The sequence below is a fragment of the Lytechinus pictus genome, chromosome 5 (genome assembly GCF_037042905.1).
Source record: "Lytechinus pictus isolate F3 Inbred chromosome 5, Lp3.0, whole genome shotgun sequence".
Lineage (NCBI taxonomy): Eukaryota > Metazoa > Echinodermata > Echinoidea > Temnopleuroida > Toxopneustidae > Lytechinus > Lytechinus pictus.
The window spans coordinates 40,323,581-40,351,522 of NC_087249.1; the positions used below are offsets into that span (position 1 = coordinate 40,323,581).

The following is a 27,942-nucleotide window of genomic DNA, read 5'->3' on the forward strand; positions in this document are numbered from 1 at the left end:
ACTTTTCCAATTAGACTAAATGGTTTATAGATTAAATGGCTATTGGACCAACTGATTAATAGACGAAATGGTAATTAGACCATGTGGTTAGTGGACAAATTGATGATAGACCAAATGATACCGGTAGATGAGTTGGTATTAGATGAATTGGCATTAGACCAATTGGAAATAAACCGATACATGCAGTACTTGAACAAGTGCACTTGACAGTCTCTACAATTTTTTTTTGGCCTGACGACCCCAATATTTCCACTTCACCTTTGTACAGCTCAGTATCTTGTCAAACCGCACAACCCACATATTGTATGGACTATGGAGATCATAAAAGCTTTGCCTCAATATGTACTGTACAAAAAACACTGTATGTCTTCAATGAACATGAACAACTAAAAGTTCTACAAGTAGTTGTACTCGGTGGGGGGATGAGTATCTCCTCCAAAAGAATGTCGATGACCGCTTTGTTTTTGTATTTGTCACAAAATCTTTTCAAGGGATCCTGATTCGAGAAGATTTATAGCGATTGATTACTTGTAAATTGTAGTGAATGCAATCAATTGTGGAAAAATGTTCTAAGATGATTGCTAAGCTTGGTCTTTACATGTATGGACCCCTGGGCTCCGTAACACAAAGCATAACAATTGATCGTACGCTTGATTCTTACGACTGATTGTACATTGTAGCGAATGCAATCAATCGTGAAAAAATTCTAAGATGATTGCTCAGCTTGGTGTTATGGACCCCTGGAGAGCGTTTCATGAAAGGACTTGTCAGACGTTTTATCCGACAAGTCCCATTTTATCCGACAGTTGCCATAGTAATAGTGCTTCTTAGCCAATCAACATCAAGGAAAGATGTCAGATCTGACAACTTGTCGGACAAAAATGTTGATGAAACACTCCCCTGGTGTGGTTTTCCAGATATGCCACAGAATGAATCTACTCCTCAAATTGGCAACCACTATAAGCAATTTAAATTGAACAAATACTGCAAGTTTCCATCAAAACATTGCCAATTTGAATAGTTAAAAATAAATTCTTAACCTTCATTACTTTGCCAACATTGAAAGCTTGATAACATGTAGCTTCAGTTAAACAGTTTTTATTCAGGAATGGCACACAGCATGTAATAATTGCTATCATTAGGAGTGGGCTATAATTGGGTGATTTTTGGTTTTACTGTGGCAACAGTTTTTTTGTGTTCCTTTTACCTTATCTCAACATGAAATGACAATATTTTTTGTCTCGGGTCCAAGAAAAAAGTGTGCCGGGCCAAAATCCAAAATGGCCGCCAAATCCCCCCAAAATCACATTTTGGGCCACAACTTTTTTATTCGATGGTCCTTTTCTCTGGTTTTGGTGTCTATTCATATGTTTTGGGGGGCAGGCAATTTGTTTTTCCTAAAATTAGTACTTCTAAATAATTATTTGTAGAGTTATAAGGGAATTTTACTTAAATTTACCAATTTTTTAAGCCCTTTTTTCAGCTAAAAAGTAGGTTTCATCTTCATGTGGTTCTTGGATATTATACGATACCAGTTGAACAGTAGCAGGCAGCTTATATAGCTATATTGTTTTTATTCCTCTAAATTTGGGTTTATGGATATTTGCAAAATATATCTTATCAAATAAAAGAAAATGTCATTTATCCATAGGGGCTATATGGTATACAATGCACTGTACATACTACACTGCGTGCATCCATGCATTGACCACCATGGCATATGACAAGTCCTGTATATAGTGTCATAGAAATAGGCTTCAAAGGTTTAGAATTTGATTGTGAATTTGATTGCTTGTCAGCTGATTTACATGATGAAACCAACAACGTAAATTGCACATAAATATCACATATACATGTATATCACATACGTACATCACATTTTTAGCCATGTATCTTCTTCATTTGGAGGCTTTTTTTTACCTGGTTGTGTTGTCTAACTGGCCTATGTTTATGGGGTCAGGTAACTATCATGGTAACGCTGATCAACAGCCAATCAGAATCAAGGATTCCATGCAAGTAACCATTAAGTGAACATAATGGTAAATTTTTATGCAACGGGGCCCAGAATAGCTACAGTGTAAATGCCATGATGTGGGGTTAATTACCTCTTTCCGCCCCCTGAATTAGCATATTTGACAAAACATGTCCTCAATTTCTGAGACAAAACATATCTTCAATTTCTAAGGCATCTAATTCTAAACCTGAGAGCTCATTTCTATGACACTATAGTTTATACAGGCCTTGTTGTCTGTCATGGTAGCCAATGCATTAATATGCAGTCCAGTATGTATGTACAGTACATTGTACATGTATACTGTATAGCCCCAATGGATAATTGACATTTTTTTATTTAATAAGATATTTCACAAATATCCGTAAAACCCAAAGTAGAGGAATAAAAGCAATATAGCTATATGAAGCTACTTGCTATTGTTGACCTCGTACCATCTAATATCCCAGAACCCCAGGATAATAAAACCTTCTTTTTGGCTGAAAAAAGGCTACAAAAATGGGAAAATTTTGGTCTAATTACCTTTTAACTCTACAAATAATGGTTTAAAAGTACTAATTATAGGAAAAACAAATTGCCTGCCCCCCAAAACATATGAATAGACACCAAAACCAGAGAAAAAGACCACCAAATAAAGAAGTTGTGGCCAAAGCTGTGATTTTGGGGGGTTTTGGCAGCCATTTTGGATTTTGGCCCGGCACACTTTTTTCTCGGACCCGAGACAAAAAATATTGTCATTTCATGTTGAGATACATTACAAGGAATAAAAAAAAACTGTTGTCATATTGAAATTACAAAAAAAGTATTTTTGACCCATGTATAGCCCACTCCTACTATCATTCATGAAAAAGAGAAACAGAAGTGCTGTACTTCTTTGGGAGTATTATGACAAAGAAAAGCCATTTTCCCGATATTATGATGCAAATTGAAACACAAATTTTGTCTTGTGACATGATTGCAAGGATAGCTATTAAAGGCAAAATTGTATAAAAACTTCTTTACATTACAAGAGCCAATGAGACATATGGTAGTGCAAAGAATGGCCATCCCCCTTTAAAAAAATATTTCCAAGATTTGGTTTTTCCGTTTTCCTTCTCTTTATTTTTTTTTTTCACTTCTTATCTGCATGGGATCGGCAAGAAGAAAAATTGAACCTTTCAAATGTCAAATTCAAGAAAGTCTAAGACGGTCATACCCTTGCAATACCATTGGACAGGCCAAGGATCCAGGGAATAATTTGCCTGGTATCCATCGCAATTTGTATTCAAATTTGTAGAGCAAAATTATCCCCTGGGATCTATACTGGTACTCTTCCTCCTTATTCTTTTATTGGAACATTGTGGTGGATATTGCATCCTTCCCAAATTAAAAGTTGTATTTAGAGGAAAAAGAAAAATCAGATAAGCTGATAGGTGAAAGTTTGAACAATATTTTTAATCTTGGTTTCGTTGAGTTATTCTCTTTCTTTCGAGGTATGCTCGATGTATACCCAAGTCATTTTAGCAGGTAAATTATCCAAGAGAAACAGGAAGAGAGAAAAAGAATATGGCGCCCCCTTTAGGTCGAACATCAATTTGGTGCCCCTGCCCCCCTCAAGTCGAACATCAATTTGGCGCCCCCTCCCCCCGCTCTTTTATTACTTAATTTCGGAGCTCCAAGCCTTCAACCCTCGCACATGCGCATGCGATGTTTTGAAATCGGCAGCGATTTATTTATACCTGTGAGGAACTCGATGCTGGCTCTAAATCACCAATTTTGAGGCTAACCGGAGGATGGATATGGAGTGAAATTAGGATGAAAAATAAGAAGTTAAGCTTTTATTCTTGTTTGATGCCGTTTCGACGTATAATTTTTACAATAAATATGCATTTTTCCCACCTTTGCCACTCGGAGTATCAGAGCGAGTTTTGGACCTTGATGTTCAGGTAGGTGGAGCGTAGTGCAGCGGTAGTGAGGTGGAGTGGAGCCTGCAAAAACATCGCTTGAGGTAGACTTTTCACTTAGGTCTGCTCCCGGGTCTCCTCAAATTTGCCCAAATTTGCAACCAAACATGGCGTACAAAAGACATAACCTTGTTCATTGAATGAGTGGCGTACTACATGTATCTATGTACAGTAGAGGCGCACGGCCAATATTGGAGACTGTCTCCAATGTGGGAGATTATCTCCAATATCAGAGACTTTTGTAAAGAATTTGGGTATCCAATATCAGAGACAGTCTCCAGTTTTGGAGTCCAATTTCCTTTGTTTACATTTGCTGCAAAAGGATTAACTTGGCGGCAAATAAAAATGTGATAAGCAGATTCCTCATGAAAAATAGTCCCTTTTTACCGTCTACTTTAAAAATTCACCGTCTACTTTTGTTTTGATAAGGATTTTTGTTGTCAATCACACACAAAACAGATGGGCTTCTGACCTCAGTGAGACAAAATTTTGGGTGGAAAAAATCATGCTTTTGTTGGTGTTGTTTCTTTTGTCCTTTTGCAAAGCAAGTCTCCAATGTGGGAGATTGTCTCCCCTATTGGAGAGAGTCTCCCATAATTGGCCGTGCGGCGTGCGCCTCTACTGATGTAGATCTAGGCCTACTCAAATTTGCACCCCTAAATGACGTAATCTTCATAACCATATTAGCAACCCTAAATGGCGTGAAGAGCAAGAGAAAAGACTACCCTAGTATTAGGGTAGCCTAGTAGCCAGTAGGCGATTGACCAGCGAATGGTGCTGAAATGCCACTCTTTTTGCCAAAGATGTCGACGACGCCGCGCCTGAGTTCCTGAAAGTGAACTGAAACGGGACCCTTTTCGACACTTTTTTCTGGACGCGGGTGCGTACCATGAAGCAGGCCATGTGGAGAGTAACCCCCCCCCCCCTCGGGAATGCCATACACGTCTGAAAAAAAATGAAGTTGCAGTAATGTTTATCATCATTCAGCACCTGCACATGTATGAATAGACAGGAATAACCGTCGTTTCTGGGGATTTATTCAACAATTTCTGACATTTTACTGTAATCCCCATTTACCGACGGTAGGGTGTACGTGTGGGCTCGCATGTGTTCTCATTCCCTCCCTTTTGTCAATTCACAGTCCAAAGTTTGATGTAATTTTACACATCGAATATACAATCTAAGGATGTATAAACAACAAACTTTTAAAACTTGATATGTCAATGTTTGAATACTTTAAACGATATAGATGAAAAAGGCATGAAAAATATACTTTACCGATGTTTAATTGGGTTGAACACGATAAAAATGGTCAAAATGGCAGCCAAACTATAAAATATTTACAAACGAACGTCAACAATCACGAATGTGATATCGATATTGCTTTCGATATTATACGATCTGCTCCATATGCGAACGAAACCGAAGATAAACGATACTACTTATACTAGTACTAGTACTAGTTATAATCGCGATATATCGATTCGAGACATTAAGTTAATAACGATAATGACGTCATTCAAGATGGCAACTTGCAAGAAAAACCGTTAGGTCAGGTGAAAATGTCTTAGATGACAGATTTCTCAATCATCCAGAGGATTTTTTTCAATAACTCCGGCCCAAGGTATGCAATTACCGTATGGGTACTAGTATTCAACCCGGCATAATTCAAAGATTTTGACATATTCCCCAAAATATTTAGAAATAGGGAATTTATCTTAATTTCACACCTTTGTTATTTCCAGGGTAATCTGTTGTCGATATTTTCTTTGTCAATCTGTCGAATGTATGCGCGGAGGATCGAATTATGCGGCGATGGCCTTTTGCACTGAATTGTACTAGTATTCAACCTAGTGAGGATTGATAGCAAATCTCAAAAGGGTTTAGATTGCTAAATTAGATCTAGATCTATGTAAATCTCTAGCTTTGATTAATTTCCTGTTTGGTCTCATCTCAAATGGTCTAGTCCATAATCGGATGGGACAAGGGCAGATTGAGAGACAGGGCCATATTTCATCGCTAGGTTGAATACTAGTGCCGACGGGTTGAATACTAGTACCAAAATCCGTCGCCGTATAATTCGATCGCCCGCGCACACAGTCAACTGGTTGAAGAAAAAAATAACGGAAAAAGAATAACCAGCATTTGCTCTTGGAAATAAGACGGGTCTGAAATTCAGGTAAATTCGATATTTCTATATATTTGAGGAAACTCTCCAAACGGGTTGAATACTAGTGCCCTTACGGTACTTAAGTTATTTATATTTCCCTGACAATGGAAACCATGAAACTTTCAATTTTGCTTAAAAAACAGTTTTAAATCGCGATCTATAAAACGCTAGTTCACTATACGTTGGCTGTAGGTACGGGGCCCCATCCCCTTCAGTCTATGTATGGTGAGTGGAGCCAACGTAGTTCAGCGGAACAACCAAAATACAGTCCAGAGACTGAAGCTTTTGGTCTAATGTATGAACTGCACTGCCAATGCAGAATCAGAAGAATACAAACGAGCAGTCATACACATTAATACACTCTCAAGCCACACAGACACACATTGACACAAGACGGATTTTTATTTTTGCTTTTGGTAAGGGGTCTGGAAATCCAAGCAAAGGAATATGTTTTTCTCACCTTTCCTTATTCAAAACGTTAATCAGAACGGTCTTGATGTCATGAGATCCATGAATTTCAACGTCCTTCAAAAATGCAGAGATTTTCCCTCCAATTCAATTCTCGTTTGCTGATTTTTTCAGTGCGCGAAGCTGCCATGAAAATATGGTAGGCTTCGTAACGTATTTTTGTGCTTTAACGTAGCGCCCCCTTCCGTTTTGAGATAGACAACATATTTTGTCTTCAGAATTCACACTTTGCACTAGCTGCAGCATGCATGTTGATTTTTGTATCAGAAATAAAAAAAAGTATAAAGTCCAGCCAAATACATATTTTGTTGCGCCCAGAATAAGGCCTACGTACTTACAAACAAAGATTATTGACTGAAGCCCATTTGCACAAATCTGGTTCAAACAGTAGGGTTTGATATGGGGCCATAAATTGAACCAAAAATAGGACCCCCCGATAAAAGTGAAAATGATAAATAAGTACACAAGATAAAATGAACAAATAAATAAATGAATAAATAGATAGATAGATAAATAAATATATAATTAAATGAATAAATAAATAAATACATACATAATAATGATAAAATACATGAATAAATTATTGAGGTAAAACTTGCATGGCAATTTATATTCCAAAGTCAATAATAAGCAGACTATAATATACGCTTTGCCTCCTATTGCTTATTATATGTACTCCAACTCCCCCCCCCCCTAAAAAAAAAAAGAATAAATAAAAATAACAAATAAGATAAATAAATAAAGTTCAAATCTACTGGCCCTATGAAAAAAAAATTGATTAGAATCAAAACAAAAATCAAGCAAGCACAACGCTGAACATTTCCTCAAATTCGGATATAAATCATGTAAAATAAGAAAGTTATGACATTAAGTTTTCAATCACATTTTCCCAAAAAAGTTATGCAAAAATCGGTAATAAACTAATGAGGGAATTAATTATGTCACCCACTCAATATTTATCTTGTTTCTTATTGTTTTAATTGTATATAATTCAATTTTTACGGATATAACAAGGAACCTCTCGACTGAGCCATGAAATGTTAAAACAACTATAATTTCACATGTTCAGGGCCCGGTTCAAGGGAAATACAACTTTGTTTGAAATTTGAATGGGAAGAACATTAAAATATTAGATATTTCATCATGAACACTAAATAAATTGGTCCCTGTTTTTCACACCGACCAGGATGCGCATGATACTGTTTTGTGAAGTTATGCGAAACTTTAAAAATAATGTCGCAACTTTTTTATTTTACATTCGATTTGGATGAAATTTTTAGTGTTATATGCTTGCTTAATTTTTTATCTTTTTATTCAAAATAAATTTTTTGTTGGGTGGACTTATCTTTAATCAATCTTTGGAATTGCAATAGAAAGAGGTCTATTAGCTACTTATTCCTTATTCAAAATGTGAAGTTAGCTATACTTATTCCTTTTCCTTACTCAAATTGTGAAGTTAGCTACTTATTCCTTTTTCCTTATTCAAATTGTGAATTTAGCTACTTATTCCCTTTTCCTTATTAAAATACACCTTTCCTTATTCAAAATTAAACTTTTCCTTATTCAAAATACACTTAACCTTTCAAAATGCAATTTTCCTAAATCGAAATACTCTTGTCCTTATTCAAAATGTGGCACGTTTCCTCATTTAACCATGTAAAGGGTGGGCACAGAACTAAGTAACTGTTGTTAAAATTTTTGATTTTACAACCTGAAAATTTGACATTCTATAGACACTTTTTTTGCAATCATGAACATGATGGGTATCTAATCAAACAAGTAGGACCTAAAGCTGTTTTATGTTAATATTTATACTTGAAATCGACATTCCATGCCGTTTTTTTAATCATGAAAAGAATGTGTATCACTCACGATATTTCAACTTGAAAACTAACATTTTTACGTTTTGAGCACTGTTTTCTTTATATAAAGAACAAATTCAGATTATGCATCTGTAATTGAACAAGCTGTGCATAAGCATAGTGCGAGCGCGAAGAGCAAGCTATTTTTTTTAAATTAATTTGACCAGAAAGGGAACGTTTTGAGCACTGTCCAAGATGACGGAAAATTGTGGAGCTGATAATTTTGATATACTGACTCGAAAGGGAACTTTAATCACTGACTAACATGGAGGAAAGTTGTTAAGAGGATATGGATCTCACTAAAAAATATTATGCGAGCGCGAAGCGCGAGCTGAAAATTGTTTGAGAAAATTAATCGGGACATTAATACTAATCATTGTCGGTATATACAGGGAGCTCCTCACGTTTGCATTGCGAAAAAATATCACAAACATTATTTAACGATAACCGAAATATGCAATTTGACATTTATCGACAAATAATAATGTAACTCAAAGACTAGCTGGGCTTGAACAAGGTTGGAACAGCCCTGTATCATGATCCGACAGTTTATCATTTTGCCGAAAGGCGTCAGTCCATCATCCTTGCCCTTACGTAACAGATAATTCATCATTTTTCCAACATCTCAGACTCGGCATCTTTATTACACCGACACACGTACAGGTTTACCTAATCAAAACCTCGTCTACCCTGTCTCCTTCTCTCTCTTATTTTTCTCTTTCCTTTGTGTTCCTTTATTTCTTTCTTACTTTCTCTCCCTCCCTGCATGCCTTCCTGCCTTCTTTTTTTATTTATTTTTCTTTTTCTTTATCTCTTTCTCCCTTTTCCCCACTCGATCCCCCCTTTTCTTCATTTCCCCCCGACTACAGCGCATAATTACCGACGATATCAAGATGGGGGGGGGGGGGGGTAAGGTCGCAACGCACCCCCCTATGGCGACGGCCCTATAATCTCAACCATTAAAAAAGGAGAGAGCCCCCCCCAAAAAAAAAAAAAAAAAGTCAAGTCAAGTAAATCATCGGTTATTTTCAAATCCACCCATCGCAAATGATTATTTGTGAACATAAAATAGTAGAAATGTAACACACTGTTTTTAGTACTCTACAGAAGAAGTTTTATAATTTTCTCACGTACCGGTTGCCCTGCTCCCTCGTATATGTGCAATACACCCCGCAATACACTCCCTGCAAACTATAGACAGCAAGACAAAATGATTGGCGTTGAATGCCGGGCTTCATCGAATGGAGCTGGTGTATAATTGTTTAGACATTGTAGGAAAGGTATAAATCCCACCCATTTAAAACATGGTACTGAACACCGTAGGCCTATGTGTTTGTCGGACGCTTTGTTTTGATCGGAGAGAATCTGAAATATCCCGGATTATGTTATGCAGGGCCCGCTCATAGAGCAGTTTCCTAACTGAAGTGGCTACCCTGGGTAATATAAATAAAACATTATTATTATTATTATCATTATTATTATTATCATTATCATCATTATCATTCATCATCATCATTATTATTATTATTTTATCATTATTATATTATCATCATCATAATTATGTCAAGAAACATGCAGAAGTTCAGAATCGACTGGTTTGTACTGAATAATTTTCCTGTATGTTATTATACACTTCAATTGACTCCCGGGTGATCGAGGGGGGGGGGGGGGTGTGGTCAATGCCATATTTGACAATGGACAGCATAAGGAAAAGAGAACCAGGAGAGGGAGCCAGTTTGAAAAAGGAAAAGGGAATATTGAATAAGGAGAGCTAGGGCGATGTTGAACAAGGAAGGGCATTTGCATAAGGAAGGGCATTCGAATAAGGAAGGGAAATTGCATTTGAATAAGGAGAAGGGCATTTTGAATAAGGAAAGGTGCATGTTGAATGAGTAGAGAGCAATTTTGAATAAGGAAAAGTGTATTTTGAATAAGGAGAGAGTCATTCTGAATTTAAGGAAAAGGGCATTTGAATAAGGAAAAGGGCAATTTGAATAAGGAAATTGCATTTGAATAAGGAGAAGGGCATTTTGAATAAGGAAAGGTGCATGTTGAATGAGTAGAGAGCAATTTTGAATAAGGAAAAGTGTATTTTGAATAAGGAGAGAGTCATTCTGAATTTAAGGAAAAGGGCATTTGAATAAGGACTAAAAGGGCAATTTGAATAAGGAGGGAGTCATTATAAGGAGAGAGACATTTTGAATAAGAAGAGAGTGGTTTGAATTAGGAATAAGGAGCTATAACTTCACGATTTGAATAAGGAATAATAAGTAGCTAACATATGGACCTCTTTTAGGTGCAGCGAACCACGTAATGTCCACGCATTAAAAAAAATACTCTATGTACGTGGTTGGGGCACTTTAAAATTTACTTTGGGTTTGATGACCCATGTGTATAAGGAACGAGAGAGCAAAGGGAGCGTAGAAATGTTCATTAATTTAGAGATGACATGGCACGCGAGCATTCGCCTGGGGGAAAAATGCACCAAAATACTAATTCATATAATATACAATTTTCATAACCAAAAAATAAAAAAGAGAAAGGAAAAAAATGGAAAAAGTGTGAATTATATTGTAAAAATCAATCACAAAATTAGATTTAATATAAATTAATGTCAAAATCTTGCTCACTTTTCGTTTGCTAGCAACTTTATTATCATTGGAATTTTTGCCCCAATAATTTATTTGCTCGATCATTATTACGTCACTGCTTTCATTGGCATTCAAACAAATCTATTTAACCTGAGTGAAGGAATGTTTGTACCGGGGTTTGTACCAACCATTTCTTAAAAAAAAAGAAGTTTTTTTTGTGGGGGGTATGACGATCTCTGTATAACATATTACGCTTTGTGAATGTTAATGTTTTGGTTTTCATATGTTTTCTATTATCATGTTTGATTCCTTTTTTTTCTTTTTACCTTTGTGTACGTGTATATTTTTAATGCCACTCATTCCATGGCATTAAAGGTCAAGTCCACCCCAGAAAAATGTTGATTTGAATAAATAGAGAAAAACCAAATTAGCACAACACTGAAAATTTCATCAAAATCGGATGTAAAATAAGAAAGTTATGACATTTCAAAATTTCGATTATTTTTCACAAAAGAGTGATATGCACAACTGAGTGACAATAGTCGATGATGTCCCTCACTCACTATTTCTTTTGTTTTTTATTGTTTGAATTATACAATATTTCATTTTTTACAAATTTGACAATAAGGACCGACTTGACTGAACCATATAGTAATAAACAATGCTAATTCCACATGTTCAGGGAGGAATTGATCGTTGTTTCACTTGGCAATGAGGAGAAAATTAGAATATTTCATATTTCATATAATAAAATACAAAAGAAATAGTGAGTGGATGACGTCATCACTCTCCTCATTTGCATACCAACCAGTATGTGCATATAACTGTTTTGTGAAATTAAGGGAAACTTTAAAATGTCATAACTTTCTTATTTTACATCCGATTTTGATGAAATTTTCAGAGTTATGTTTGTTTGATTTTTCTCTTTTTATTCAAATCAACTTTTTGTTGGAGTGGACTTGTCCTTTAATATAGTAACCTGTTCTTTGATCTTTGTCATTGTCGATGTCATTGTCAGCGAGATAGAAGTGAACGAACTTTTTGAAGTCAGTCCATCATCCTTGCCCTTACGTAACAGATAATTCATCATTTTTCCAACATCTCAGACTCGGCATCTTTATTACACCGACACACGTACAGGTTTACCTAATCAAAACCTCGTCTACCCTGTCTCCTTCTCTCCCAGGACCAAAATCCAATTGAAACCAGTTGGATTTCCAACTGGTTTCAATTGGTTTCAATTGGTTTCAATTGGTTTCAACTGGAAATTGTTAAATTCCAGTTAAAACCAATTGAAACCAGTTGGACAACTGGAAATCCTAACTGGAACCAGTTGGGTAACTGGAAATGACTTCCAATTGGAAATGATTTCTTACTGGAACCAGTTGAGTAACTGGAAATCCCAACTGGAACCAGTTGGGCAACTGGAAATCCTAACTGGAACCAGTTGGGTAACTGGAAATGACTTCCAATTGGAAATGATTTCTTACTGGAACCAGTTGAGTAACTGGAAATCCCAACTGGAACCAGTTGGGCAACTGGAAATCCTAACTGGAACCAGTTGGGTAACTGGAAATGACTTCCAATTGGAAATGATTTCTAACTGGAACCAGTTGAGTAACTGGAAATCCCAACTGGAACCAGTTGGGCAACTGGAAATCCTAACTGGAACCAGTTGGGTAACTGGAAATGACCAATTGGAAATGATTTCTTACTGGAACCAGTTGAGTAACTGGAAATCCCAACTGGAACCAGTTGGGCAACTGGAAATCCTAACTGGAACCAGTTGGGTAACTGGAAATGACTTCCAATTGGAAATGATTTCTAACTGGAACCAGTTGAGTAACTGGAAATCCCAACTGGAACCAGTTGGGCAACTGGAAATCCTAACTGGAACCAGTTGGGCAACTGGAAATCCTAACTGGAACCAGTTGGGTAACTGGAAATGACTTCCAATTGGAAATGATTTCTTACTGGAACCAGTTGAGTAACTGGAAATCCCAACTGGAACCAGTTGGGCAACTGGAAATCCTAACTGGAACCAGTTGGGTAACTGGAAATGACTTCCAATTGGAAATAATTTCTAACTGGAACCAGTTGAGTAACTGGAAATTCCAACTGGAACCAGTTGGGCAACTGGAAATCCTAACTGGAACCAGTTGGGTAACTGGAAATGACTTCCAATTGGAAATGATTTCTTACTGGAACCAGTTGAGTAACTGGAAATCACAACTGGAACCAGTTGGGCAACTGGAAATCCTAACTGTTGGGTAACTGGAAATGACTTCCAATTGGAAATGATTTCTAACTGGAACCAGTTGAGTAACTGGAAATCCCAACTGGAACCAGTTGGGCAACTGGAAATCCTAACTGGAACCAGTTGGGTAACTGGAAATGACTTCCAACTGGAAATGATTTCTAACTGGAACCAGTTGGGTAACTGGAAATCCTAACTTGAACCATTCAGTTGTGTAACTGGAAATCCTAACTGGTACCAATTGGGTAACTGGAGATGACTTCTAACTGGAAAGATGGGTAACTGGAAATGAATTCTAATTGGAACCAGTTGGGTAACTGGATATTATTTCCAATTGGTTTCCAATTGGAATTTTTCCAGTTACCCAACTGGATCCAATTGAAACCAGTTAATTTGCATATTATTTGCCAGTGTGCACAGATTAATGTTTTATGAGATTAATCATCATTAACAATGTATCTATTTAATTATTTACAATTTCAAGTACCACACTTTTTAAAGATAAGTATTTAGAATACTTAGCAGTGAAAACCATGTTCATAAATGTTATAGATTATAATTAAAACAGATTAAAGAATAATTAGTACACCACTAACTGTTACCAAATTACATCAAATAAAAGTACATATATTTGAAGATCTTCCATATGAATATACACACATGAAAGTCTGCATTTTATCAATGCCCTTTACATTGGTATTAATAGACATATAACACTGCTTCTGTGTTGGCATGAGAAATAGTTAGTGCAAATGCTAATTAATTTGTAACTAATTAAGTTCGTTCCAACTGGAAGTTCCAATTGGTTTCAACTGGTTCCAGTTGAAACCAGTTGCCTCCAATTGGTTTCAACTGGAACCAATTGAAACCAGTTGCCTCCAATTGGATTCAATTGGTTTTAATAGGGAAATTGGAACAACTGGAACCAATTGACAACAATTGCCAACTGGTTCCAGTTGCCCAATTGGTTTTAACTGGAACCAATTGGCAACTGGTTTTCAATTGGAACCAATTGGTTTTTAACTGGAACCAATTGGCAACTGGTTTTCAATTGGAACCAGTTGTTCCAATTTCCCTATTGAAACCAGTTGGCCAACTGGTTTCAATTGGTTTTGCCCTAATTGGTTTTAACTGGATTTTGGTCCTGGGAGCTCTCTTATTTTTCTCTTTCCTTTGTGTTCCTTTATTTCTTTCTTACTTTCTCTCCCTCCCTGCATGCCTTCCTGCCTTCTTTTTTTATTTATTTTTCTTTTTCTTTATCTCTTTCTCCCTTTTCCCCACTCGATCCCCCCTTTTCTTCATTTCCCCCCGACTACAGCGCATAATTACCGACGATATCAAGATGGGGGGGGGGGGGTAAGGTCGCAACGCACCCCCCTATGGCGACGGCCCTATAATCTCAACCATTAAAAAAGGAGAGAGCCCCCCCCCCCCAAAAAAAAAAAAAAGTCAAGTCAAGTAAATCATCGGTTATTTTCAAATCCACCCATCGCAAATGATTATTTGTGAACATAAAATAGTAGAAATGTAACACACTGTTTTTAGTACTCTACAGAAGAAGTTTTATAATTTTCTCACGTACCGGTTGCCCTGCTCCCTCGTATATGTGCAATACACCCCGCAATACACTCCCTGCAAACTATAGACAGCAAGACAAAATGATTGGCGTTGAATGCCGGGCTTCATCGAATGGAGCTGGTGTATAATTGTTTAGACATTGTAGGAAAGGTATAAATCCCACCCATTTAAAACATGGTACTAAACACCGTAGGCCTATGTGTTTGTCGGACGCTTTGTTTTGATCGGAGAGAATCTGAAATATCCCGGATTATGTTATGCAGGGCCCGCTCATAGAGCAGTTTCCTAACTGAAGTGGCTACCCTGGGTAATATAAATAAAACATTATTATTATTATTATCATTATTATTATTATCATTATCATCATTATCATTCATCATCATCATTATTATTATTATTTTATCATTATTATATTATCATCATCATAATTATGTCAAGAAACATGCAGAAGTTCAGAATCGACTGGTTTGTACTGAATAATTTTCCTGTATGTTATTATACACTTCAATTGACTCCCGGGTGATCGAGGGGGGGGGGGTGTGGTCAATGCCATATTTGACAATGGACAGCATAAGGAAAAGAGAACCAGGAGAGGGAGCCAGTTTGAAAAAGGAAAAGGGAATATTGAATAAGGAGAGCTAGGGCGATGTTGAACAAGGAAGGGCATTTGCATAAGGAAGGGCATTCGAATAAGGAAGGGAAATTGCATTTGAATAAGGAGAAGGGCATTTTGAATAAGGAAAGGTGCATGTTGAATGAGTAGAGAGCAATTTTGAATAAGGAAAAGTGTATTTTGAATAAGGAGAGAGTCATTCTGAATTTAAGGAAAAGGGCATTTGAATAAGGAAAAGGGCAATTTGAATAAGGAAATTGCATTTGAATAAGGAGAAGGGCATTTTGAATAAGGAAAGGTGCATGTTGAATGAGTAGAGAGCAATTTTGAATAAGGAAAAGTGTATTTTGAATAAGGAGAGAGTCATTCTGAATTTAAGGAAAAGGGCATTTGAATAAGGACTAAAAGGGCAATTTGAATAAGGAGGGAGTCATTATAAGGAGAGAGACATTTTGAATAAGAAGAGAGTGGTTTGAATTAGGAATAAGGAGCTATAACTTCACGATTTGAATAAGGAATAATAAGTAGCTAACATATGGACCTCTTTTAGGTGCAGCGAACCACGTAATGTCCACGCATTAAAAAAAATACTCTATGTACGTGGTTGGGGCACTTTAAAATTTACTTTGGGTTTGATGACCCATGTGTATAAGGAACGAGAGAGCAAAGGGAGCGTAGAAATGTTCATTAATTTAGAGATGACATGGCACGCGAGCATTCGCCTGGGGGAAAAATGCACCAAAATACTAATTCATATAATATACAATTTTCATAACCAAAAAATAAAAAAGAGAAAGGAAAAAAATGGAAAAAGTGTGAATTATATTGTAAAAATCAATCACAAAATTAGATTTAATATAAATTAATGTCAAAATCTTGCTCACTTTTCGTTTGCTAGCAACTTTATTATCATTGGAATTTTTGCCCCAATAATTTATTTGCTCGATCATTATTACGTCACTGCTTTCATTGGCATTCAAACAAATCTATTTAACCTGAGTGAAGGAATGTTTGTACCGGGGTTTGTACAAACCATTTCTTAAAAAAAAAGAAGTTTTTTTTGTGGGGGGTATGACGATCTCTGTATAACATATTACGCTTTGTGAATGTTAATGTTTTGGTTTTCATATGTTTTCTATTATCATGTTTGATTCCTTTTTTTTCTTTTTACCTTTGTGTACGTGTATATTTTTAATGCCACTCATTCCATGGCATTAAAGGTCAAGTCCACCCCAGAAAAATGTTGATTTGAATAAATAGAGAAAAACCAAATTAGCACAACACTGAAAATTTCATCAAAATCGGATGTAAAATAAGAAAGTTATGACATTTCAAAATTTCGATTATTTTTCACAAAAGAGTGATATGCACAACTGAGTGACAATAGTCGATGATGTCCCTCACTCACTATTTCTTTTGTTTTTTATTGTTTGAATTATACAATATTTCATTTTTTACAAATTTGACAATAAGGACCGACTTGACTGAACCATATAGTAATAAACAATGCTAATTCCACATGTTCAGGGAGGAATTGATCGTTGTTTCACTTGGCAATGAGGAGAAAATTAGAATATTTCATATTTCATATAATAAAATACAAAAGAAATAGTGAGTGGATGACGTCATCACTCTCCTCATTTGCATACCAACCAGTATGTGCATATAACTGTTTTGTGAAATTAAGGGAAACTTTAAAATGTCATAACTTTCTTATTTTACATCCGATTTTGATGAAATTTTCAGAGTTATGTTTGTTTGATTTTTCTCTTTTTATTCAAATCAACTTTTTGTTGGAGTGGACTTGTCCTTTAATATAGTAACCTGTTCTTTGATCTTTGTCATTGTCGATGTCATTGTCAGCGAGATAGAAGTGAACGAACTTTTTGAAGTCAACAAACTTTTGTAGTTCTTGTAGGAGAACTATTTCAGAATTTGCCAGAAATATTATCAATTAAGTAACTTCAAAGGAAACCAGACGACGTTCATCTGATCAACATAAAACTATCATGACATAAAATAATTGTATAATCTCCATGTAGGCGAAATTCCACTAAAATAATTATTTTTATTGTTGTTATAAATAAGAATGCGAAAATAATGTCTGTGTAAGCAGACTACGCCTGATGTTTATATTTATATAAATTATGCGGGTGTATTCCGCTGCGCCGGTATTTGCACTCACGATCACTGCAGCGCCGCCGGTGCAGTGTTGTTGTGGTGTTGACTGTATTTGTAATTCTGAACACACACACACGTACACCGACACAGAATCGGACTTGGACTTGGTCTTGGATGGTCGAGCCTGGTTTTGGGTCTTGATTGCATGCTGGGGCAAAAATCTGAAAAGTTCCTGATCCCGAGGCGCGGCTCCTATATTACAGGTAAGATAAAATGAGTCTGACTCTGACCTCGCATGCTTGTGTGAGTGATCATGATACACAACATACGGTAGTATTATATTTATAATCATTATAGGCTGTGCTGGGACTATGAATATGATCACCCAGATGTGCATGTGAACTTGAGTGATCTCTTTTTGGAAATGCTATCTACATGATCTAATGTGCGCAGACTTGATGGTGGTCCCCAAGTCTTCGCACAATAGACAGCTGGCAGCCGTCTGTTTCGAGGAGTTTTTAAACATTAATTTGTTTTATTTCTCCTCGTAGTCGTACACAGATGGCTCGCCATTAGCCGGGGGTAAACATAAAACAATGGGCATTATCGTGGTTTATGTCACCAGTCCATTCACTGCTGTTTATTTCGTCAGCGGTGGTGACATCCTTCCACTCCCATTGACTTTGTACACAATGAGCGCGCACACACCGACAAGCACACACGAGAAGAGAGGTGACAAATTTCACGATAAGGCCAAACAATGCAAAATCCCTCCGACAGCAATGGGGCTCATCGATTTTTGTCTTTATTTCATAAACATTTAAAAAGAACTGGACCAAAATAAAGTTTATTATTCCGTTTTGGTCTGAAATGCACCAAAGCGGGAAAAAATAAACTTAAAAGGAAAAAAAACAACAGTGACTTACTTCGGCTGTCGCCCAACTTCCACTTCACTGGTTTATCCAAACTTAATAGTAATACATAAACATATGGCCAGCATTGAGTCCCTGTACAGATCGAGTTAGAACTTCGGTTGTAATTGGTGAGTGGAGCCAACGGAGTTCAGCGGAACTCGTTAAAAAAATATTCACATTTTGATCAAAAACCAATTCAAATAATAGCTATCAAATTAATGGCAAGTTCCATTGACTAGTAGATACCATATACCATGCGTGACCAAAAAAGACGTAAAAGGATCTATTTTTCAAGATAGGGCATGTTATGTACTTAACGTATTAAGGCCGGCTGTCAAAAGCACTTATAGGAGAATGAAACCTTTGAAGTGAAAACAGAAAAATCAAAGAAACAGATCTTCAAAAGTTTGAGAAAAATCGGACAAATAATGAGAAAGTTATGAGCATTTAAATATTGCGATCACTAATGCTATGGAGATCATCTCATTGGCAATGCGACAAAGATATGTGATGTCACTTGTGAACAACTTTCCCCATTACTTTAGTATATATTTCACTTAAACTGCCTCTTTTATCACATCTTTCAGTTGATCATATGTTCTTTCTATAGGGAGGGCATGTAATACATATTTTTATCAAGTATACATCATAGATAAAGAGTTTGTATCACCATAAGAAAAAGCAAAAAGAGACATTTTGGGGGTATTTTATAGTCCATCAAAGGGAAAGTTGTTCACATGTGACATCACACATCTTTATTGCATTGCCAATGGGAGGATCTCCATAGCATTAGTGATCGCAATATTCAAATGCTCATAACTTTCTCATTATTTTCCTGATTTTTCTCAAACTTTCTTTGTTCTTATTCCTTGAATTTTCTGTTTCAACACAAGCCTACTTGTTCCAAAGGTTTCATTCCCCTTTAAGTAATGAAAATGATATATATTTCGCTAGCAAAACTATGTGTTCACGGTCCAATTTGCGAGGGTATAAAAATACTAAAATATACTTTATAAAGGATGTATTTATTGCCCCAACACTACGTGTTTAAGGTCTGATTTGAGCAAGGTGTGTTTGGTGGTACTAAATCCAATGAAAGGTAAAGGTAAAGCCGACGTTCGTGACATAACAATTGAGATATCGTTGTACTTGTTAAGGGGGTCATACCGTTTTGTTTCCAATACTTGTTAAGGGTAGGGTTTCATGCGCCAATACTTGTTAAGGGGTGCATTTTCAGAACATGGAAAATGCTTGTTTAGGGTGCTTTTGGAATCTCTATGGTCACACATGGTATCCACATGTCAATGGAAGTGGCCCCCCGGGAGATTCACAAAACTTAAAAACAGTTTGGATGTGAAGACTGCGCACATGCACTGTACTCATTGAAAACCAGGAATCATGAAGCTCTCTTAATAGCTTCATGATGCTATGAAACCATGGACTACATGTACTTGCAGATTTCTGGTATTATCGCGCTTCATTCAAACATAAATTTCGTGCCCGTTATTGCCAAAAGCGTGCATTGGACTTTCTGAGTGGTATGCGATGACATAAGCCTAATTATACATGTACATACATAAAATCTGCATAGTCCATGGTTTTGTACCATGCTACAATTATGTAAACCCACCTTTGTGAATTTGGGCCATCGAATCAAGAATCTGGAGCAAACAATCTCTAAATCATCTGTTACATTTTTGTTTCATGTTGGATGAACAGGTGGTTCCTATTTGTACCCTGTAACTGAAGTTGAAGATAACTAACACATAGCCACCATGATGGGGGATGATGAAGCCCGAGAGGTGACATGCTGCTACTCCTCAGGCAAGGCACCAAGGATAAAGGAAACAGGAATAGATGATGTCAAAGATGCAGAGCCAGATCAGAAGGTATGTTTCTAACCGCCCTTTCACACGGTTGAAAAATCGTAATTTGAAGGATTCCAGTGAAAAATAAGGCTAATGACAGATTTTTAGCACGTGTGAAACCAAACTAAAACATGATCAGAATCACGAACCCTAATCACAATTTCATATTCTACTTTGGAGGTGAATTCCAGTTCCATTCCATTCAAATCACAGTTTTCGAGTGAGCGTTCAATGATTCTAAAGACGAATTGCAATCATTACAATGATGATTCAAGATTCACGTGTGAAAAGGCCCTTAGAGATTTTGGGATGGAAGTCTTTTCTCAGAGGCATCTGGAACCATCACATGAACACTTGTTTGAAAATGGAAGATTTGTTTGTGCTTTTGCAAAGGCCAGTTCATATGAAGTTTGTAAGAAAAACATCTCTTTCTTTGAAATGGTAAAAAGGGGCATACACTGTAATATATTTATTTTTTCTTCTGTCAGAGTACATTCCTTGTAAAGTATTATCTTTGGAAAGATGAGGATTCTTTTTCATACGATCCACATCATTTTGTTATAAACCCTGCAATTCATTGCTTTCATGCTTGTATAGGTAAAGCCAAAGGTTTCTAAGGAATACATGCCAGTGTGTTCAGTTTTAAAGTTTCAACTTCAATTTGTATTTTATTTCTATTGCCATTGTTGCAACCTATCTTCAAATAGGTGAATAAATAACATTCAAAATTATGTCTAAAGAAAAAATATATCAGCCATCGTGTTAATTTCTGTAATACGTTTCATTAGACTGAGGTGCTGTGGACAAGTTGGTACGTCCCTGGACTGTGAACCACAAATTCTGGGGTTCAAATCCCACCGCAGCAGTCATATAGCAAGGCATTTATGTACATTTGCCACTTTCCACACAGGTGTAGAAATAATAATGATATTCCACATTTATATAGCGCTTAAAACATCAAAATGACATCTCTAAGGGCTTAAAATATTATTACCCCGGTCATCGTATCCTGGCATGCCGCATACAATGTATGCACCTTCTCCACTCCCTGGGGAGCATTCCAACAAGAGTTCCGGTACTTAATTGTTAGGCATACTACATAGGCTTTCGCATCCTACCGGGTACCCATTTAATACCTGGGTGGAGAGTGGCAAAGTGTGGATTAACGCCTTGCCGAAGGACGCTAGGCCATGGTGGGATTCGAACAAACGACCCTCTGATTTCAAGGCGAGAGTCAGAACCGCTACACCACGATGCTTCCCAGTAAATGGGTACCTGGTAGGAAGAAATTCCTCAAATACTTGAGTGCCTGTGGAAGCCCAGCTAAAGCTGGGGAATTAATAACATTATTATGTTAAGCAGGGCCCGCTGGAAGAACGGTTTTGGGAACCTGAAGCGACTACCCTGGGTAAATACGAAGTAACTAAAATATTATTATTAGTATTAGTAAATGTCCTTTTTCAATTCTTCTTTTCTTTTCTCTAACCAGAATCGATTGTCTCGATTCTGCGAGGTATTTGCGAAGATCGCCCTCATCATCGGTGGATTCATCATCTTCTTGGGAGCGCTGCGGAACACCCTCACATACTATCTTCAGATGTTTTGGGGCGTGTCGGGCGATTTTTGGATGAGGCAATGGGGGAAGGTCTGTGATGTCTTTGAAGAGGACAGATTGAATATCTCATTGGGTAAATGTAATATTAATATTCCTTCACTGAGACTCTTTATAGCCCAAATTCACAAAGGTGGTTTTGAAAACCCACGGTTGAGTCCATGGTTTATGCAGATTTCCTGTATAAATTATGCTCATTTTACCGCGTATATTAAAAAATGTCCAATGCTGATGCGCGCTTCTGTCACAGTGCGCCAAATTGACGCCTGTTGCCGTGGTTATCCACACTATTTTATTCATGAGTCCACTGATTTGAATTAAGAGTCCACTCTTCTAACAGTGGACTCATGAATAAAATAGCCTATCTAACCATGGTAACAGGTGTCAATTTGGCGCACTGTGACAAAAGCGCGCATCAGCATTGGACATTTTTTATACACGCGCCCGATACGTGCCAAATTAAGCATAATTTATACAGGAAATCTGGATAAACCATGGATTCAACTGTGGGTTTGTAAAACCACCTTTGTGAATTCGGGCCTATGTGTATGACATCATAATCTCAAAGCTCCCTCCCTCAGAAGATATGGGAATATGCAGAGATACTAGTGTTGTCACAGACGCGCCAGCTGCAGATCACCAATACATGCAAGGCAATGGCTTCAACCGCTAGTATGATTGCGGCGGAATGATGTCAATGTATAAAGTCTATCAGACCAAATAAATTAGGTATCGATGTGAGTAAAGATATAATGTACATGTATCGTAATAAGGCTTTGAAATGCATTTTCAGATTGGTTTTGTTTGATTGAAGAGTCATAATAAAGATGGATATGATTTAGATATGTGTAGATAATGAAATTTATCTGCAAAATGTTTTTGCAAAGGGAATTTTTGAATGACTGCTATTAAAGAAAAAAAAATTGTACATTTTGTATGAAAATACTTGTTACATGAATTTAGGATGTGGTAGACGAATGGCTCATATTTCTGATTACTATGCATTTCTTTCTAAACGGAGTTGAATTGTTCTAAGATTTGACCAGCTCAGGGCAGCATTTCATCAACAATTTCGTTTGTCAAGTTGTCAGATCTGACAACTTTCCTTGATGATGATTGGCTGAAAGGCACTGTTACATGTACATACATATGTAGTAATTGTCGGATAAAACAATACTTTTTGGATAAAACGTCTGACAAGTCCTTGCATGAAACGCTCCCCTGTTCTCTTGTAGAAATCCAGAGGTTTTTTGTGGGATTAATTTCACACTTTCAACGATTGCTCTGAGTTCTCGCTCCTCCTTGTACTGGTTTATCTCTCTTTATGATTATCACCATCTTTTGCTCTTTATCCAGCTATGTTTGTGGCCATCATCGTCCAGTATTGGCTTGTATGTGCTTTTTTCCTGATCGTCGACCTTACAAGACCATCGTTCATCATCAAATATAAGATGCAACCAACTCAAAATGACCCTGTAAGTGTATTTAGTAGCTCTATATTGAAGAAAAAAATGATAAAAACAAATAATAATTTATAAAAAACTAGTAAGTAGAAAAGAAGAAATTAATATATGAAATAAACATTGTGAAATTCATTTGTAAAAATTATGACTCTAAACTTTTCCATGTTTGGCTTGTAATTTTTGATTAAGCTTTAAGAAAAAAGAAAGAATTTCAAAGTAATATTAATCAGAAAAGATTGCTCTTGAGTAAGTCTGCATTTTTAAAGTAAGGCAAAATTTTAGCAAATCGCACAGTGGGGATAAGGACAAGAATAAGACTACTGTGTACTTGATTTGTTTTTTTGGTTACTTATACGTACATTATGTGCAAGTTGCATCCTTATTGCAAGGTCTCTCTCGCATTGATCCTGACAGATTAATCAACAATAAGGCATTCAACACCATGCATTGTAGGATCCATTTCATAAAAAGTTGATTTGAAAGCAACTCTTGCTGAAATGTCAACTATCATGACAACAGTGAAAATGCTGCTTCCTGATTGGCTCTTCCATTAAACCTCGACATTTCAGCAAGAGTTGCTGTCTATCATAGCAACTTTTTATGATATGTTGCTATATCCTTGCTTCTTGAAGTAGTTTGAGACCACAGTCATTTCAAATTTTAAGATGAAGTCTCTATCTTGGCCCATTGTTTTCTTTCATCATGATAGTATTGATCTGGTGGGTGTTTCATGAAAGTTGTCAGCTTCTGACTAAATTGTCAGTGCTGACAACTTCAGTGAAATCCTGGGTTTTGATTGGCTGAAAGGCACCGTCCTCTGACTGTTACTATGCTAACTGTCAGAGAAAGACAACTTGTCAGTGTTGACAACTTTCATGAAACAGTCCCCTGGATTCGGAAAAACTGGCCTGTGTTCATTTAATTTACATGTATCTTTTATGACCTTTTCTTTATAGATACCAGAAGGCAAACTGCGCAAGGCCGTGCTGACCGTGATCGCCAACCAGACTCTGGTTACATTCCCTATAGCGTTTGGTTTGTACCACTTCATGGGATGGAGGGGATGTGGCGTCGGTCCTGCAGATCTACCTTCCTTCCAGTGGGTCATGCTTGAGCTCTTTGTGTTCCTCATCATCGAGGAGATCGGCTTCTACTACTCCCACAGGTCGGGAACAGATTGTGTTTTTTATTGTAAAAAACATGGGACAAGAAGTTCTATTACATGAAGGTTTAGATTATAGTTATGATTTCAACTTCTATTAAGGGTTCAATCCAGGCCTGGTATTCAGAAAATTATTCTGTTTTCTTATTCAGATTCAGATATTTTTATTGTCCAATTGCAATCGTGTACAAATGGAAATTCAATTTGTTTGCACAAAATAATTTAGAATACCACATGATACACACAAAAGATTACATGATACATATAGTAAACATTATACAAAAGAACATGCAAAGATAAGAGAAATTAAGATGAAGGCAGGAAGGGGGGTAATATAATTTCAAGTTATTCATTTATATATCGCGATACGCAAAGGTCGATTCTGATCTTATCTGATCGTCAAAATTGCGAAATGTTCAGCCAATGTTGCGTCTTATTTCTGATCACTAGGTCAACTGAAATAGATAAGATAAGAGATGATATAATTTTCAGAATACTGGCCTAAGATTTTAGGCCTAGTTGGAGGCGTGAGAGCTCAGCTGGTAGAGTGGGGCTTTCGGATTTTTCATTGACCCTGTTACGATTCCCACTTGGTACACTAGTGCCCTTTTGTGAGGCATTTATACTTATTACCAGGTCACTGGGAGAGGACCTCAGGCCTTCGGTCTTTTGGTTTCTTCGCATTCTGGTAAAAATTCACCAGCACCATTTTGACCAATGAGAAGTGGGCAAATTTCTGTTTAATTTTTTTGGCATGCTGAATAAAATGTAAAAAAAAAAACTCTGAGGAATCTGATTTCCCACTTTAAGGTCTTTGTTTCCCAGAAAAGTTGACAAGCTAGGAACAAAAAAAAAAAAAAAAAAAAACAATGGAGAGAGAAAAAAAAAAGGGGAGGGCATGTGTCCCCTAGACCCTGATAATCAACCTGGCCTTCATATAAAACATATAGGTCACCAAAAATTTAAGAGAGAAAAAAAAATCAGATTTGGATGATAATCATTACATTTTTTTTAGGGTACAATAGATGTAGGAATTAGATGTGTTTTAAATCCGATATGAAATGTTAGTTTAATTGAAAAAAACATAACTGCGACAATGCTTTTTCATATGGCATCATGTTAAAGAGCTAGTTGGTGTTCGCATAAGTTTATCCTGATTATTCTTTTGAATGCTACGTTTCATCTTCCCCTTTTCAATGTACAAGAATTAATTGAAGGTAAGTAATTGAATATCATGTCATCATCAAATTTTCCTCTTTCCTTTTCCTCTTTGTATCTTTTTAATTCAATTCTTTATACTACCATCACTAATATTGCATTAATTTGTACTTTTGTGCATGAGTTTGGAACTAACACTCTATAAAAATGTCAAAGTTAACAAGGGTTACATGGAGCATAATGATAGTGAAATGTCAAATATTGAATACTTCTGTGTGACCTGTGAATTCTCACACCTCCTTATTTTTTTTTCTCTCAAATTCAGATTGGCCCACCATCCAAAGCTCTACAAGTACGTCCACAAGAAGCACCACGAGTGGGTTGCGCCCATCAGCGTGGTGGCCATCTACGCCCATCCCATCGAGCACATCTTCTCCAACACCCTCCCCTTGATCCTCGGCCCCATGATCATGGGCTCCCACGTCGCGACCCTTACCATGTGGACCATGCTGGCCCAGGCCTCGGCCATCAATTCCCACTGCGGGTACCACCTGCCCCTCTTGCCGTCCCCGGAGGCCCATGATTTCCACCATCTAAAGTAAGTAGGGGGTTCCCCAGATTCCAAGGCACTTGGGGCGTTCTGGCCAAATAAAGCACTGGGAAGGTGAGCTACTAACAGACCTTATGCATATAGCGCCCTCCCTCAGAGGATATAGGAATACACACGTAAATGGAGTTGTCAGAAATGCGCCAGCTACGGATCACCAATCCATGCAAGGCAATGAAACAATGGTTATTAATGGTTCGACCCCCGACCCCCCACCCCCAAAGCTTTGTCTGCTCAGAACCATCCGACCACTGCCGTCCACTGTAGCTATAACATATCGCTGTTCTGAAAAGGTACACAATTTTAAAGTACCAAAAACTATAACATCGCTGTTCTGAAATGGTATGAAATTTTAAAGTACCAAAGCGCAACTCTTTTCCATTCAAAACTGTTGAATGCATTTTAGAGTTTTTCTTGTTTGATTTTACTCTATTCAGTATTCATGTAAATTTTAGGCTGGATGACTCCTCTAAAACCCAAATTACAAATTACATAATATGGTTTTCATAAACAGTTGATGCAACAGTTCAGGGGGAATTTATCATTCATGCTATCTTCTTTATCATTCTTGTACCCTCTGCACAGGTTTACCAACAACTATGGGACACTTGGCATCCTAGACCGCCTCCATGGTACGGACGAGATGTTCCGCAAGACCAAGCCCTACCTGCGTCACTTTCTTCTCCTAGGACTTACACCAGTCACCCAGACTTACCCCGATGACCCCAAGTGCAGGGATCTACCGTGTGATAAGGATGAATAACCAGGGGTGACCCCCATCTCTTCCCCATAATCCCCCGACATATATGACCTGCCACCCCTAAACCAACAATAAGTTGCCCAAAGTGAATTTTGAGATTTTTATTGAACTTGAAAAGCACACCCAAGCTTTTTTTTTTATTTTAAAAAACTTTTTTGACTAAATAAAGTATAAAAAATCAACAATTAATCTCAAAAATGAGTTTTGAGATTTTTATTGAACTTGAAAAGCACACCCAAGCTTTTTTTATAATTATTTTTTTTTTTTAATTAAAAAATTACTTTTTGTCTAAAAGAAATCAACAATAAATCTCAAAAATGAATTTGAGATTTTTTTATTGAACTTGAAAAGCACGCCTAAGCTTTTTTTTCAAATTTTTTTTTGACAAAAAAATAATTTTAACAAAGAAAGATCAACAATAATCCACAGAAATACTTCATTGAATGTGGAAGAAATTCAGTGAGAGCTCAAAATGAGAGAAGGTTTGAAGTTGGAGTCCATTCAGATTCAGATTCAGATTCAGATTCAGATATTTTTATTGTCCAATTGCAATCAAGTACAAATGGAAATTCAATTTGTTCGCACAAAATAATTTAGAATATCACATGATACACACAGAAGATTACACGATACATATATTAAACATTATACAAATCAACAAGAAAAGATGAGAGAAAGTAAGATAAAGGCAGTGGGGTAACATAATTTCAAGTATGGCTATTAAATGCACGAATTGAAACTGGAACAAAAGAATTTACGAAGCGTGAGGTTCTGCCGGGAAGGG

The 27,942-nt window shown here is 36.8% G+C and overlaps 1 protein-coding gene across 1 annotated transcript; it reads left to right on the forward strand.

Moving 5' to 3' along the window:
* Window positions 1-17,650: 17,650 nt before the first annotated feature.
* Window positions 17,651-27,662, forward strand: LOC129261994 (fatty acid hydroxylase domain-containing protein 2-like). The gene is made up of 7 exons (XM_054900019.2): window positions 17,651-17,877; window positions 20,248-20,417; window positions 21,886-22,084; window positions 23,365-23,483; window positions 24,428-24,636; window positions 26,117-26,389; window positions 26,984-27,662. Exons 2-7 carry the CDS (start codon window positions 20,304-20,306, stop codon window positions 27,159-27,161), a joined length of 1,092 nt encoding a protein of 363 aa, XP_054755994.2. The 5' UTR covers window positions 17,651-17,877; window positions 20,248-20,303; the 3' UTR covers window positions 27,162-27,662.
* The last annotated feature ends 280 nt before the right edge of the window (window positions 27,663-27,942 follow it).

Bases quoted from the DNA above. Each gene is read 5' to 3' on its own strand.
- LOC129261994 (XM_054900019.2), top strand. From the start codon at position 20,304: ATGATGGGGGATGATGAAGCCCGAGAGGTGACATGCTGCTACTCCTCA. The intron at 22,085-23,364 runs GTAAATGTAATA...CTCTTTATCCAG, and splicing joins CAGATTGAATATCTCATTGG to CTATGTTTGTGGCCATCATC. The intron at 23,484-24,427 runs GTAAGTGTATTT...TTTTCTTTATAG, and splicing joins AACCAACTCAAAATGACCCT to ATACCAGAAGGCAAACTGCG.